This window comes from Silurus aristotelis (assembly GCF_946808225.1).
Source record: "Silurus aristotelis genome assembly, chromosome: 16".
Taxonomy (NCBI): Eukaryota; Metazoa; Chordata; class Actinopteri; order Siluriformes; family Siluridae; genus Silurus; species Silurus aristotelis.
In genome coordinates, this window is record NC_139589.1 from 14,816,016 (window position 1) to 14,832,013 (window position 15,998).

The 15,998-nt window shown below is 37.7% G+C and overlaps 1 protein-coding gene across 9 annotated transcripts in view; it reads right to left on the minus strand.

Annotated features, from left to right (window-relative positions):
* The window catches only part of dacha (dachshund a), a 154,418-nt gene that overhangs the window by 76,259 nt on the left and 62,161 nt on the right, over nucleotides 1-15,998 (minus strand). For all 9 annotated transcript variants that reach the window (XM_083565144.1, XM_083565142.1, XM_083565143.1 and 6 more), the window contains exon 2: nucleotides 7,373-7,488. In XM_083565144.1, coding sequence (XP_083421270.1) covers nucleotides 7,373-7,488 — 116 coding nt within the window. The remainder of the gene's footprint in view (nucleotides 1-7,372; nucleotides 7,489-15,998) is intronic.

Consider the following 15,998-nt stretch of genomic DNA (forward strand, 5'->3'; position numbering starts at 1 on the left):
CCTTTAAAATGTCCACCTCCACTACATTTATTATCCTAAATTAGATGCACCTGTTTGAGGTCGTTAGCTGCATAAAGACACCTGTCCACCCCATACAATCAGTAAGAATCCAACTACTAACATGGCCAAGACCATAGAACTGTCCAAAGACACTAGAGACAAAATTGTACACCTCCACAAGGCTGGAAAGGGCTACGGGGAAATTGCCAAGCAGCTTGGTGAAAAAAGGCCCACTGTTGGAGCAATCATTAGAAAATGGAAGAAGCTAAACATGACTGTCAATCTCCCTCGGACTGGGACTCCATGCAAGATCTCACCTCGTGGGGTCTCAATGATCCTAAGGAAGGTGAGAAATAAGCCCAGAACTACACGGGAGGAGCTGGTCAATGACCTGAAAAGAGCTGGGACGACCGTTTTCAAGGTTACTGTTGGTAATACACTAAGACGTCATGGTTTGAAATCATGCATGGCACGGAAGGTTCCCCTGCTTAAACCAGCACATGTCTAGGCACGTCTTAAGTTTGCCAATGACCATTTGGATGATCCAGAGGAGTCATGGGAGAAAGTCATGTGGTCAGATGAGACCAAAATAGAACTTTTGGGTCATAATTCCACTAAACGTGTTTGGAGGAAGAAGAATGATGAGTACCATCCCAAGAACACCATCCCAACTGTGAAGCATGGGGGTGGTAGCATCATGCTTTGGGGGTGTTTTTCTGCACATGGGACAGGGCGACTGCACTGTATTAAGGAGAGGATGACCAGGGCCATGTATTGCGAGATTTTGGGGAACAACCTCCTTCCCTCAGTTAGAGCATTGAAGATGGGTCGAGGCTGGGTCTTCCAACATGACAATGACCCGAAGCACACAGCCAGGATAACCAAGGAGTGGCTCTGTAAGAAGCATATCAAGGTTCTGGCGTGGCCTAGCCAGTCTCCAGACCTAAACCCAATAGAGAAAAATTACAGGAAACGTTTGACCTCTGTAATTGCAAACAAAGGCTACTGTACCAAATATTAACATTGACTTTCTCAGGTGTTCAAATACTTATTTGCAGCTGTATCATACAAATAAATAGTTAAAAAATCATACATTGTGATTTCTGGATTTTTTTTTTATGTCTCTCACAGTGGACATGCACCTACGATGACAATTTTAGACCCCTCCATGATTTCTAAGTGGGAGAACTTGCAAAATAGCAGAGTGTTCAAATACTTATTTTCCTCACTGTATATATATATATATATATATATATATATATATATATATATATATATATATATATATATATATATATATATATATATATATAATCATATATATATATATATATATATATATATATATATATATATATATATATATATATATATATATATATATACACACATACACTTTAATAAATGTAAATACATCTTGCTGGGATATCTCCATTCCTGGAATTAAATCTTTTTCTGAAATGAAAGACTTAACATCATCAGAATGCAGAATATACACTGGGTCAGCCCATATGCCACTCAAAAGACCTCAATGTTTTATTTATCCCCACACTCACATACGCCTGCGCACACGCAGTATAGCACCCCTTTTAGCACTTGCCTAAGACACTAAAGCAATCAAACAGAAAAACAGAGCAGACACAGGCCTGCACCTTGTGGAGCTTGTGTGTATTTCCATGTGCATGTTTGTGAGAAAATAGAGAAAATAGCAAGGATTATATACATTGTGCATGAGTGTGTGTGTGTGTGTGTGTGTGTGTGTGTGTGTGTGTGTGTGTGTGTGTGTGTGTTTATATATATATATATATATATATATATATATATATATATATATATATATATATATATATATATATATATACAGTGAGGAAAATAAGTATTTGAACACCCTGCTATTTTGCAAGTTCTCCCACTTAGAAATCATGGAGGGGTCTGAAATTGTCATCGTAGGTGCATGTCCACTGTGAGAGACATAATCGAAAAAAAAAAATCCAGAAATCACAATGTATGATTTTTAAACTATTTATTTGTATGATACAGCTGCAAATAAGTATTTGAACACCTGAGAAAGTCAATGTTAATATTTGGTACCGGAGCCTTTGTTTGCAATTACAGAGGTCAAACGTTTCCTGTAGTTTTTCACCAGGATTGCACACACTGCAGGAGGGATTTTGGCCCACTCCTCCACACAGATCTTCTCTAGATCAGTCAGGTTTCTGGCCTGTCGCTAAGAAACACGGAGTTTGAGTTCCTCCAAAGATTCTCTATTGGGTTTAAGTCTGGAGACTGGCTAGGCCACACCAGAACCTTGATATGCTTCTTACAGAGCCACTCCTTGGTTATCCTGGCTGTGTGCTTCGGGTCATTGTCATGTTGGAAGACCCAGCCTCGACCCATCTTCAATGCTCTAACTGAGGGAAGGAAGTTGTTCCCCAAAATCTCGCAATACATGGCCCCAGTCATCCTCTCCTTAATACAGTGCAGTCGCCCTGTCCCATGTGCAAAAAAACATCCCCAAAGCATGATGCTACCACCCCCATGCTTCACAATAGGGATGGTGTTCTTGGGATGGTACTCATCATTCTTCTTCCTCCAAACACGTTTAGTGGAATTATGACCCAAAAGTTCTATTTTGGTCTCATCTGACCACATGACTTTCTCCCATGACTCCTCTGGATCATCCAAATGGTCATTGGCAAACTTAAGACGTGCCTGGACATGTGCTGGTTTAAGCAGGGGAACCTTCCGTGCCATGCATGATTTCAAACCATGACGTCTTAGTGTATTACCAACAGTAACCTTGGAAACGGTGGTCCCAGCTCTTTTCAGGTCATTGACCAGCTCCTCCCGTGTAGTTCTGGGCTGATTTCTCACCTTCCTTAGGATCATTGAGACCCCACGAGGTGAGATCTTGCATGGAGCCCCAGTCCGAGGGAGATTGACAGTCATGTTTAGCTTCTTTCATTTTCTAATGATTGCTCCAACAGTGGACCTTTTTTCACCAAGCTGCTTGGCAATTTTCCCGTAGCCCTTTCCAGCCTTGTGGAGGTGTACAATTTTGTCTCTAGTGTCTTTGGACAGCTCTTTGGTCTTGGCCATGTTAGTAGTTGGATTCTTACTGATTGTATGGGGTGGACAGGTGTCTTTATGCAGCTAACGACCTCAAACAGGTGCATCTAATTTAGGATAATAAATGTAGTGGAGGTGGACATTTTAAAGGCAGACTAACAGGTCTTTGAGGGTCAGAATTCTAGCTGATAGACAGGTGTTCAAATACTTATTTGCAGCTGTATCATACATATAAATAGTTTAAAAATCATATATTGTGATTTCTGTATGTTTTTTTTTAGATTATGTCTCTCACAGTGGACATGCACCTACGATGACAATTTCAGACCCCTCCATGATTTCTAAGTGGGAGAACTTGCAAAATAGCAGAGTGTTCAAATACTTATTTTCCTCACTGTATATATATATATATATATATATATATATATATATATATATATATATATATATATATATATATATATATATATATATATATATATAAAGATGTAATAAAAAAATACATTTTAACATTACATTACTGAGCTTAGGTTTATGTGCAGGCATAGCCTTTATTAGTCAGTTATTGTGTTTCAATTATTATTGAAACAGAACAATGGAGGAAAAGGGGAATATATGAGAAGGGGAATAAGCAGATGGAGAGACCAGTCCCCAATGGCACCCATCATTCATCAAAGTCAACATCCAGGCCATTTTTTTCACCCATAAACAAGAGACAGAGAAAAAGAGAGAAAGTGCATGTTGGTGCAAATGTGTGTGTGTGTGTGTGTGTGTGTGTGTGTGTGTGTGTGTGTGTGTGTGTGTGTGTGTGTGTGTGTGTGTGTGTGTGTGAGCTCGTGAGCGTGTGTGTGTGCGAGTGCGTGCGTGAGTAAGTGAGTGAGTGAGTACATGTGCAAGTACATTGCAAGTTCATATATTTACAGTGCAGTGGTGGGCGTTCAGGGCCAACAAGGCCTTCTATGCTGGCCTAAACACTATCAGAAGCACTGACCTACATTTACAACCTAAATTCTAATATTTGTTCCATGAAATTGTATACATTTTTTCCCAACAGTTTATTCTCTTCATTTCGTAGCTTTTCTCTTGGCTGCACTTATTCCAGTACGTGTATGTGGATGTTCGATTTTTTGTCCAATCGGATTTCAGCCTCTACGTGCTGCCATGTCAATCTAATCTGCCCAGGGCCTTCATAATCAGTAGGGCTGGTCGTTGTACCTTAGACTATATTAGCAATGGGTCTGTTTCTTTAACCAATCAGAATTCACAGGGCAGCTAGCTGGCACAGAATAGCGCCGGCAATTTTCCGTCCTCTGATTGGTTGGTCAGAGGAAAACTGTTACAGCCAAGTTCGACTAGAAAAATATATCTGTAGCGATCTGCACACATTAGTACATCTGAGTAAGACTTTTTTTATGCCCACAATGGCTGATGAAGGAAAAATAAATTATTTGGTTTAGGACATTCTGAAAAATCCATTTTCAAGAAAAGCTAGACATCATGAGAAGAGGTTGGCCAACCACGAAGCTAGCTAGCTTGTCTCAGCCTGGGAAATGGTTTGTTTTCCACTTCCAGATGAGTGCCTACAAGAGGTACCTCTGGCTGACAGCCTCTAAAAAGCATTTTTGTATAGTATTGATTGTTTCTATGTGATAGTGGTGTTATTAAGAGGTGGATTAAGTCAGGTAAGTCCCCACTGAAGGCCCCGGTATCAAATGCATGACCTGCCACCGTTACACTGTAAATATTATGGAAAAAGTAAAAAGAAGATAAGAGACAGAACAATTCAGGATTGGATATGTTCTGTGTTAACAGTTTAAAGTTGTTGTCCCAAGATTGAAGCTAGAAAAAAGATAAGTAAAGTGAGTGAATTGTGTGAAAGTCAAACAGCTGTGCAAAAAATACTATCCTGAAGTTACCAAGCGACTAGGTTTTGTTCCAGCTGTACCTCCTGATCTATCAAAAGTACTTTATAAACCCATAGAAAAAGAGGTTAGAGTGATAAAAGACCTTTGGCTTCAGGCCAGACCAGACTATGTTTGCTGTACATAAAATGAGAAAGTAAAGAAAAAACACACTGGATATCTCTCACTTTCTCTCTACCTCTGGATATTGAACTTCCACAGTCTACTCCCCTGCTCCCTTATGATGTTCCTGTCAAAATCAATCTGTGAGAATAAATGCAAGATAAATTCTACAATATACATTTTGCTTTTCCTCTTCTCTAGTTTCCTTTTTCTTTTTCTATGTAACCCTCTCTCATTTTTACAAAATGGAAAAATATCTCTAGCTTTCCTGAGAATTTTTCCTTTCTCTTGTTGGGGAAAATGTTTATGCGTACACACTGCCCAAGTTGCCAAGCGGGTCTTTTTTTCTTTTTGTGCTATTTACTATATTAATAATAAATATATGTTTAAATTGTTGCTAAGAATGATGAAACACAGTTTAATTTGAATTATTTATTGTATATATTGTAATAATTATTTATTGTATTATTATAAAAAAATAAAAACATGACAAGTACTTAATACAAATTAAACCAGAATATTTTACACTCAGTAGTCACCAACTGTTTTATTTAGATATCTTATTGACATAAAATAACCGAACAAAAGTCCACTTTTTTAATCATACTTGCAACAGCTTGTGAAATCAGAGTGGTTTTTTTAATGATTGCCTGTAACCAGAGGTATGAAATATTGACATTATATAGCACATGCTCAAACAAATAAATATTTAGTAACACAAACATAATTTGTTTCTTGTTTCTTTATGTAAATAGATGTAAATACTTTACTGGGAATCCCAGTGATGTGTCATCTATAGAAATTAATACCAAGCTTACAATATCCATTAATATCCACACATTAATATAATCTATACAGCTATGGGTTGATTATACACCTATTTTTCAAATAATAAAAGAAAAAAAATAATATGTCTATTGTAACTATATTATGCAAATAAGAATATAAACAAAAGCAATTAGACACTTATTACCAAAACTTATTGCAAAATGCAATCTGTGACTCTCTAAATAAATAAAGATTTCAATTTAAAAAACTTTTGTTATTATACAAACAAATTGTTAAACATCATAATACATTATAGCCACTTCTACATCTTCAACTACATCCAACATCCAACTCCTACACAGTAAGTTGAATTTTTTTTTCAAGATGATTGCGAATCATCCGATGTCCCTGAAATAAGGCCATAGGGGATAAAGAAAAGTGTGGACATACATTTTAAATAGTAGCTATGCCCAGTCCCTAGCCAGCAGAAATAATAACAGGAGTCATCTGAAATCAATCAGCATGGCCGAGCTAACTGACTGCTCTGGCTACTCATTTCGCACCAATCAATAATTGTGCTGGCCATTGTTAGGCCAAATTGCTGCTACTGTCAGCAATTTAGAGGGCAAAAGAGAAAAGGTAAAGCGGACAACTAAAAGAAGTACGTTGCGTGCTAAAGAAAGGATGAGTTTTCACAGCTAGTTGAGTATGTTTACAAGGTGTGTGCACATGGGAAAAACAGAAACATTCTTTAATTTAAGAGTAAACAGAAGAAATTGTTCAGAAATAAAAGGTATATAAGAAATAAAGTGATGAAGAAAGGAGAAAATAAGGAATGGATTCTAGGAGAGAGGAGCAAATGTGTAGGTGAGAGGAAAAAGAGGAGCCCACAGAAATCCAATAGTTTAACCTCTGTTGGAGATGCAGTAGTGGCCAGTGAAGGACAAGATGAAAAAAAATCAATATGAGCTGATTTTGCAAACGTTAGTGAGAGGAAGGGGGGAGGGAGCAAGCCAGGATAGATAAAAGAAAAAAAAATCCGCTTGCAAGCACTTCAGACAAAAATGACAAAAAGAGAAAAATAAAAAGTCAGATTGCAACCTGTAAGACATATTGTGTGTTTTTAACCTCATTCGTAGCCATTGCATATTTGGCAGAGAAAAAGGACCATGCAGGGGAAAAGCTATTAAAGTGTAGAGTAAAATATGCAATATCCAGACAAGAACAGGGTGGAAGAATAAGTTAAACGGTAGAAAAAGAAAAAAAGAAAAAAGGATCAAATTGAAGCAGAGTAATCTGTGAGAACTAAGAGATTGGGCAAATTAGGAGTTGGTTGTGGAATAAAAATAGATTAAGGCTAAGAAAATGGAGAGGAACAGAATAACAACAAGCACTGGGCCGGAAAAAAGAAAGCCACTGAGGAAAAGCTAGAGACTGAGCAGGAGAATTGGCAGGACATAAAAAAAGTGGGAGAAGAGTGAGAGAAATGAGTAAAATCAGAGAACAGTTACCTGTAGGGGACAACAGGCTTGGAGACAGAAGCCCGTGGACACTGTGGGGAAGAAGCCTGGAACCATCCTGCATTGACATCCCTAGAGAACGCTTGGGAGGACGGCCAGGACGAGAGCTGAAAAGAGATAAAGATGGAAACTTTAGATAAATGTTTCTTAATATGATTATGAACAAATTCTACATTTTCCTAAAACAGAGAAGAAAGATAGTGGAATATCACATTGAATATTGCTCTTAAGTTTTCTGGTTAAGAAAAAAGACTCTGCATAGATGTTTGAATGTTACCAGTAAATAAAAATATAAATAAATGCTAGCAGGCTAGTCGTTAACTGAGTTAATATTATTTTTTATCAATCAGTCTTAACAAGAAAAAGCTTACAGTGTATAGCCATTATACTGAAATTAACCAAATACACACAGACTACCACAGACTAAGAATGTCACCCCTGGCATTATCATGCATCCTAGATGATCAGATCACACGTTGATAGGTATAAACGCATAGCTGTTCATACCTGGCATTATCATGACCATCTTTCATACATTGTTTCTGCTGGAGAAATGTGACACACATTTATTATGTCAGTCTTTAAATGCATTTATTTTCAGGCAGAAAGGTTTAATGAATCCTATCTTGTGTGACTGTATGGAATGTTTGTAAGTATCGAGTGGTCTACAACCAAATCCTATAAATCAAGGAATGAGACAACAAATAAACTATTGAAAAGCAGCTACGCTCGTTTCTGCTGTTATAGCAGAATATATTTTTCCAATATAATAATTACATGATTTCTTGCTAAGGAAAATATAAAGTAAATTAGGCATTCCTTTGTTGCTGTCTGGGATGTGTCGAGATGCTTCTGCATTCATACTATCAAAGTATGATGTGACAATTTGCTTTAAGACACTATTGACATCTTCACATTTTTACTTGGTGCTGACCACTTGTGATTTGACTACCAAGGACACATGTAATGCCATATGTGAATCTGGTCATCTGTTGCTTACTGTTCCTTTCATGTTTTTTTGGTTCTTTTCAATTCTTGGTCATTCTTGTAATGTTCAAATATTATGTGTTTGCTACAGAGGCATAATCAGAATGTTTTTTCTGGAAATAATTATATAGGTAAAGACCTGAATTAAAGAGAGGACCCAGGACCTGAATTTTACCGGGACCCAGGGCGCCGGACATAGCAGGTCAGCTTAGATTCTTAGGAAAGCAAAGGTTTCCATCCCACCCGGGAAGGTGCTGCTCTCATTTCTTGTAGTATAGGTAATAGTCTCAGAACAGCACTAGTTAACAAGTGACTGTCTAGAGCCAAGGCCAGGGAGCAGACAGACAGGCTAAACCGACCGTCTGCTAGCTGCACAGAGTCGTCATTTAGGATCCACCATATTGAGACTGTGTCTGTCCCCCGAGCAAAACCAAAATATAGGAATTATCAGAAAGTCTGTTTAAGTAACCTGATTAACATTAAATTGAATAGGACTGAACGCACAGCCAGCACCTCTGATCTAAAGATAGGATTGTTGAATATTAGATCTCTCACGTCTAAAGCGCTTACTGTAAACAAAATTATTACCGACCAGGAGTTTATTATAATGTGTTTGACAGAAACATGGATTAAATCGAATGAATATGTAGCATTAAATGAGGCGAGTCCTCCTGGGTATAGTTACATTCACCAACCCCGTCTAAATGGCAGAGGAGGCGGAGTCACAGCTATTTATAATAATAATCTAAACGTCACACAAAAGACTAAACACAAATGTAAAACATTTGAAGTTCTTTACACCAACATAAAATATTCAGTGTCCGAAAGCAGGTCAAGTCAGTTAATTCCACTAATTATTATTTATTGACCCCCAGGGCCCTACTCTGATTTTCTCATAGAATTTGCAGATTTCATTACAAATTTAGCTACTTCTTTAGACAAAGCATTAATTGTTGGTGACTTTAATATTCATTTTGATAATCAGGAAGACTCCTTAAGAGCAGCAGTTGTGTCCATTCTAGAGTCAGTTGGAATTAATCAGAATGTTATAGGACCCACTCATAGTGGTGGACACACTCGATTTGTTGTTAACATTTGGATTAAAAATAAAAAACTTAGTCATAATTCCACAGTCTGAAGCTATTTCAGACCATTATCTAATCTCGTTTAAAATTTGCCTCAGTCATTGCATTTCTACCTCACCACGTTACCGTGTTAAGCGTACTTTAAGACCAAAATGATCAGGGAGAAAAAATTAGCACAGTGGTATAATGATCATACGCTCACTTTAAAACAGACCACTCGAAAATTAGAACGTAAATGGCGTCAAACTAAATTAACAGTATTTCAAATAGCATTGAAGGAGAGCCTCCTAAATTATAGAAAATCTCTTAGTGCTGCTAGATCAGCATATTTCTCCACCCTCATAGAAAATAACAAGCATAATCCTAGATTTTTATTCAGCACGGTAGCAAAATTAACAGGGAATAAAAGCACTGCACTAACATGCACACCATCATTAGGTAGTAATGATTTCATGAACTTTTTTGATAATAAAATTGAAAACATCAGGCAAGAAATCCAGACGGTTAATATAAATCCAAATTATTTTACAAGTAACCCTGTAGACAGCAGCGTAATTATAGCAGACAATCAACTACAAAGCTTCACTCCTATTCATGAGAATGACTTAATTTCATTAATCTCCCTTGCCTACAAGTTTCTTTAAACAGATAACTCCAGAGGTAATTGAACCTGTTTTAAAAATAATTAACTCTTCCATTAGCACTGGTTATGTACCTAAATCTTTTAAACTGGCAGTTATCCACCCTCTTATTAAGAAACCTGACCTTGACCCATGTCAGTTGTCCAACTACAGACCAATATCAAATCTCCCCTTCATATCCAAAATTTTAGAAAAGGTTGTAGCACAGCAGTTATGCTCACACCTACTTATGAATAACATTTTTGAAATGTATCAGTCAGGATTTCGGCCTCATCATAGCACAGAGACGGCGCTAGTTAAGGTGGTAAATGACCTGGTTTTGGCCTCTGATCAGGGTTTTGTCTCCTTACTTGTTTTGCTCGACCTTAGTGCAGCTTTTGACACCATTGATCACACTATACTGCTTGCTAGACTTGAGAACGTTGTTGAAATAAAGGGAACAGCTCTCTCTTGGCTCAGGTCTTATTTGACTGATCGCTATCAGTTTGTTGATGTAAATGGTGAGTTCTCCACACTCTCTGAGGTAAAGTTTGGTGTTCCTCAAGGATCTGTCTTAGGCCCACTGCTTTTCTCTTTATATATGCTGCCTCTTGGTGAAATCATTCATAAACATGGGATTCGCTTCCATTGCTATGCTGATGATACACAGCTGTATATTTCAGCAAAGCCAGATGAGCGAGATCACCTTAACAATGTTGAGAAATGTGTAAAGGACATCAGACAGTGGATGCTTAATAACTTTCTTCTGCTCAACTCAGATAAGACGGAAGTACTTTTACTAGGACCACATGCAGCTAGAAGTAAACTTTCCGATTACGTAGCATCTCTGGATGGTGTTTCTGTTTCAGCGTGTACGGCTGTCAAAGACCTTGGTGTGATTATTGACCCGAGTCTTTCCTTTGAGTCTCACGTGAATAATATCACCAGGATCGCCTTCTTTCACCTTAGAAATATTGCTAAAATTAGAAATATGATGTCGTTACAGGATGCAGAAAAACTAGTTCATGCTTTTGTTACTTCTAGATTAGACTACTGTAACGCTTTACTGTCTGGGTGTGCGAGTAAGTGCATAAATAAGCTTCAGTTAGTTCAGAATGCAGCAGCAAGAGTCCTCACTAGATCTAGGAAATATGACCACATCACCCCTGTTTTAATCAATCTACACTCCCAATCAAATCTCGCATTGATTAGAAAATACTACTACTGACGTATAAAGCACTTAACGGTCTCGCACCACAGTATCTGAGTGAACTTCTGTACCAGTATGATCCTCCACGCCTACTTAGATCAAAAGGTGTCGGCTATCTGTTGGTTCCTCAAATAATGAAGACTACAGCAGGGGGCAGATCTTTCTCTTATAAAGCCCCACAGTTATGGAACAACCTTCCAATCAGTGTTCGGGACTCAGACACAGTCTCAGTGTTTCAAGTCGAGGTTGAAAACGTATTTATTTAGTCAAGCCTTTAATCAGTAGATTTTTCTTAGGTAAAGGCTCAGATCTGGAGGGAGCATGGATATAGAGTGTTTGGTGAACTGGTATATTTGTATGCTGTCGTCCCCTCACATTCACACGTTCACTCTGGTTTGTTGACGGTGGTGTGGTGGGTCGTCTCTTATCCCAGAGATCCCTCATGTCTGTGTTACCTTCTGGTTCTCCCTTCTAGTTATGCTGCCATAGCGAGTCTTGCCGGAGTCCAAACTGCACAGTGACATTAACTTTCATACACCAATAGGGACACTTAATAATCCATATCCTTCTCTTCCCGTCACTCTCTCTCTCTCTCTCTCTCTCTCTCTCTCTCTCTCTCTCTCTCTCGGTCGAGTTAAACATGCTCCTGAGGCTCCAGTGACCACTGTTCCTGCCCCTCTCCCCTCCGTGGATCTTCACACTTCTGTGCAGCTTGGGACAGTCTCTCATCAACACCTTGGGTGGTTCCATGTAATTCCGGAGTAGAACGGGTGCTTTAAGGATGGATTGGACTGTAGTTGGTGTCGGCGGTCTGCTGCACTGACTCGGGAGTGCAGTTTGCTTCTGATCATCATCACTGTACCCCGCAGCATTGTATATCTGCTTCAAATGGACATTTGGTGCAACCCAGATGAGGATGGGTTCCCTCTTGAGTCTGGTTCCTCTCAAGGTTTCTTCCTTATGCCATCTCGGGGAGTTTTTCCTTGCCACAGTTGCTCATCAGGGACAAACATACTTACAAAGAAAATATTTACGTTTAATCACCACATCATCTGTGTAAAGCTTCTTTGAGACAATGTTCATTGTTAAAAGCGCTATACAAATAAAAATGAATTGAATGAGTTGAATTGAATAGATTGGAATGAAACACCTCAGCAATTGTATATATCTTGACCCAAAACAGAGTGTCCTGTATCAGCCAGTTCTGAGAGTTTGAACTGAAAAAATAAGCTGTACATTTTACGAACAAATTACATGGTCAAAACAATATATGATAAATAACAAATACTAAATGCACTTAAAAATCAGATTAAGCATGCATAATGTTTTGTAGCTTAGTGATATTTTCAGGCAGTAATCTTCCCGATTCTTCCTCTTGGCATTCATATACAGACACTCCACACAAACCTTTAAAACAACAGTTGGATATGTTGGCAACAGTTGGCAAGTAAAAGATTCTGTAGAAGGGAGCAACTGTACTACTGTGGTAAAATGATAATGATCACCTTGAAAAACATGTGCCCAAAGTGATTAAGAGAGAAAGAGAACAAGACAGAAATCAAGTAAGTTTAAGAGCGAGAGCAAGAGAGAGAGAGAGAGAGAGAGAGAGAGAGAGAGAGAAGAATCATAAACTGTGCAAGCATATAATTTTTTAGGGCAGGGTGTATGACACACTCCAAAAGTGGACCTCTTTCTCCCCTCAGGTATATGACGAATAGAGGAAGGTAGTCTTCTAAAGCACACTTCCATAGTTCAAATAGGTACATAGACATCGGGGGTGTAACAGTACATGTATTCGTATCGAAATATTTCAATACAGGGCTTTTGGCTTGGAACACGTGTTCCAAATGCAATCCTTTTTACGAGCGGAACATAGTTCAAATCTGAGTTTCTTTAGGAAAGTATTAGGTGGCGGACCGCAAGTTTGTTTAGTCTCCGCCTCACATTATTGTTAAACTTAAAAACATACACAACAATGCCAGGGGTAGAAAGAAGAAATGTGCAGTGTCACTGTGACTACTCACTCTGTATCAGAAATTAGATTTGTTTTGAGCATGCACGGAAATGATAAAGAATCAACAGCACTAGCATTTGCGGCTAACCAGAAAGTGGCTAGTGCCGCAATTGTTGCTTTATGGATTCTTTAGCGTTTTATGTGCAGCTTCAAACATTTATTTTAAAAGAAGAAAATCCTGACAATTCCAAGGATTGAAGGAATAAAGAATTTATTAAAGTATGCTGAAATAAGTAGAACAGTTAATTCGATCACTTTAGAAAATTAAATATTAAATGTACAACACACACACACTTATATAAACATCTTTATTACCCAAATAGGGTCTAACAAATGTAAACTATTTAATAAAATGTATAAATTTTTTTTTAATCAATTTTATTTGTGCCAATTTATCGATTCCTCAGTTTAATCAACATAATAAAAACATGTGCTGCATTAATTAGATTTATTCTATTTTATTTTTATTAAATATTATGTTGATCACAAATATTATAATAATAATAATAATAATATAAACTGCGTTAATATAAAATCGACAAGCAATTTTGTTAATTTCTTCCGCCTAACTGTACCGAGACAGAGGAACGTAGTTAACCATCAATTTTTTGTACAGTTCAAAAATACATTCTCAAATTTTACTGGACACATACAAATGGTTTTTTTTATTTTTTATAAAGAGGACAAAATCTCACCAGAATCTGTCAACCTACAGTAATATATAAGCAAGGCCACCTCTTAGATGAGCATTTAAGCCAGCAAATAAAAACAAACCATGAGAAGGCAAAATGTCATATTTTTTACTGCTTATTACTATACCTGGTCCTGCTGTACAATTCTTTTTGACTAAACATAAACATAACCTCAATTTTCAAGAATAATACCAGGTAAAACCATATATAGTCCACACAGATCCTTTAGCTGTATTATCAATTTCTAGATCGCTAGATTTTCCATAATACTTTAAGCAATTTGTGTGAATGTACCCAAAGGACAGTGTCCTTTGGGTAAATGAAATGTTCAGTTCATGAAGTAAAATATAGACAGGAATGTGTACGATTACTCATTTAATATCTTTATCCCTGTTAGGTTCATGATAGCACACTGGCTGTGAGGCAGGAATACACAAGTCCATCTTAGGGCACCAAAGTTTGTGTTTACCTCAAGTATATTTTTGCCCTCATCAGGGCACTTCCACAGTGTCCAAGACCTGACACTGCCCCCCAACCTATAGAGGAAAAGCAGCCACAGGATGTAACTTAACTATTGTTTTGTATCTGCTAGTATAAGCCTTGTAAATGTACAAACCCGATTCCAAAACTGTACAAATTGTCAATAAAAAAGGAATGCTATAATTAATAAATCTCATAAACTTATATTTTATTCACAATAGAATATAGATAACATATCAAATGTTGAAAGTGAGACATTTTAAAATGTCATGCCAAATATTGGCTCATTTTTATCATCATTTACAGTGTATAATATCATCCAAAGAATCAGAGAATCTGGAACAATCTTTGTGCTTAAGGGTCAAGGCCGGAATACCATACTGGATGCCCGTGATCTTCAGGCTCTTAGACGGCACTGCAACACATACAGGAATGCTACTGTAATGGAAATTACAACATGGGCTCAGGAATACTTCCAGAAAACATTGTCGGTGAACACAATCCACCGTGCCATTCGCCGTTGCTGAAACTCTATAGGTCAAAAATGAAGCCATATCCAAACATGATCCAGAAGCACAGGCGTTTACTCTGGGCCAAGGCTCATTTAAAATTGACTTTGGCAAAGTGGAAAACTGTTCTGTGGCCAGACGAATCAAAATTTGAAGTTCTTTTTGGAAAACTGCCATGTCATCAGGACTAAAGAGGATAAGGACAACCCAAGTTGTCATCAGCGCTCAGTTCAGAAGCCTGCATCGCTGATGGTATGGGGTTGCATGAGTGCGTGTGGCATGGGCAGCTTACACATCTGGAAAGGCACCATCAATGCTGAAAGGTATATTCAAGTTCTAGAACAACATATGCTCCCATCCAGACGTCGTCTCTTTCAGGGAAGACCTTGCATTTTCCATCATGGCAATGCAGACCACATAATCCATCAATCAATTACAACATCATGGCTACGTAGAAGAAGGATCCGGGTACTGAAATGGCCAGCCTGCAGTCCAGATCTTTCACCCATAGAAAACATTTGGCGCATCATAAAGAGGAAGATGCGACAAAGAAGACCTAAGACAGAAGAGCAACTAGAAGCCTGCATTAGACAAGAATGGGACAACATTACTATCCCTAAACTTGAGCAACTTGTTGCCTCAGTCCCCAGAGGTTTGCAGACTGTTATAAAAAGAAGAGGGGATGCCACACAGTGGTAAACATTGCTTTGTCCCAACTTTTTTAAGATGTGTTGATGCCATGAAATTTAAAATCAACCTATTTTTCCCTTAAAATTACAAACATTATTAAACATTTTATATGTCATCTATTTTGTATTCTGAATAAAATAATGAAACGTGAAACTTCCACATCATTGCATTTTGTTTTTATTCACAATATGTGTCCCAACTTTTTTGGAATCGGGTTTGTACCTTCTTTTATTTGTATCAACCTATGGATGTATCTTCTTGTTGTGAGTGTAAAGAAATGTAATTGTTGTTACTGCTCTTTGTTAATTTTAATTATTATGTTAAGGATTT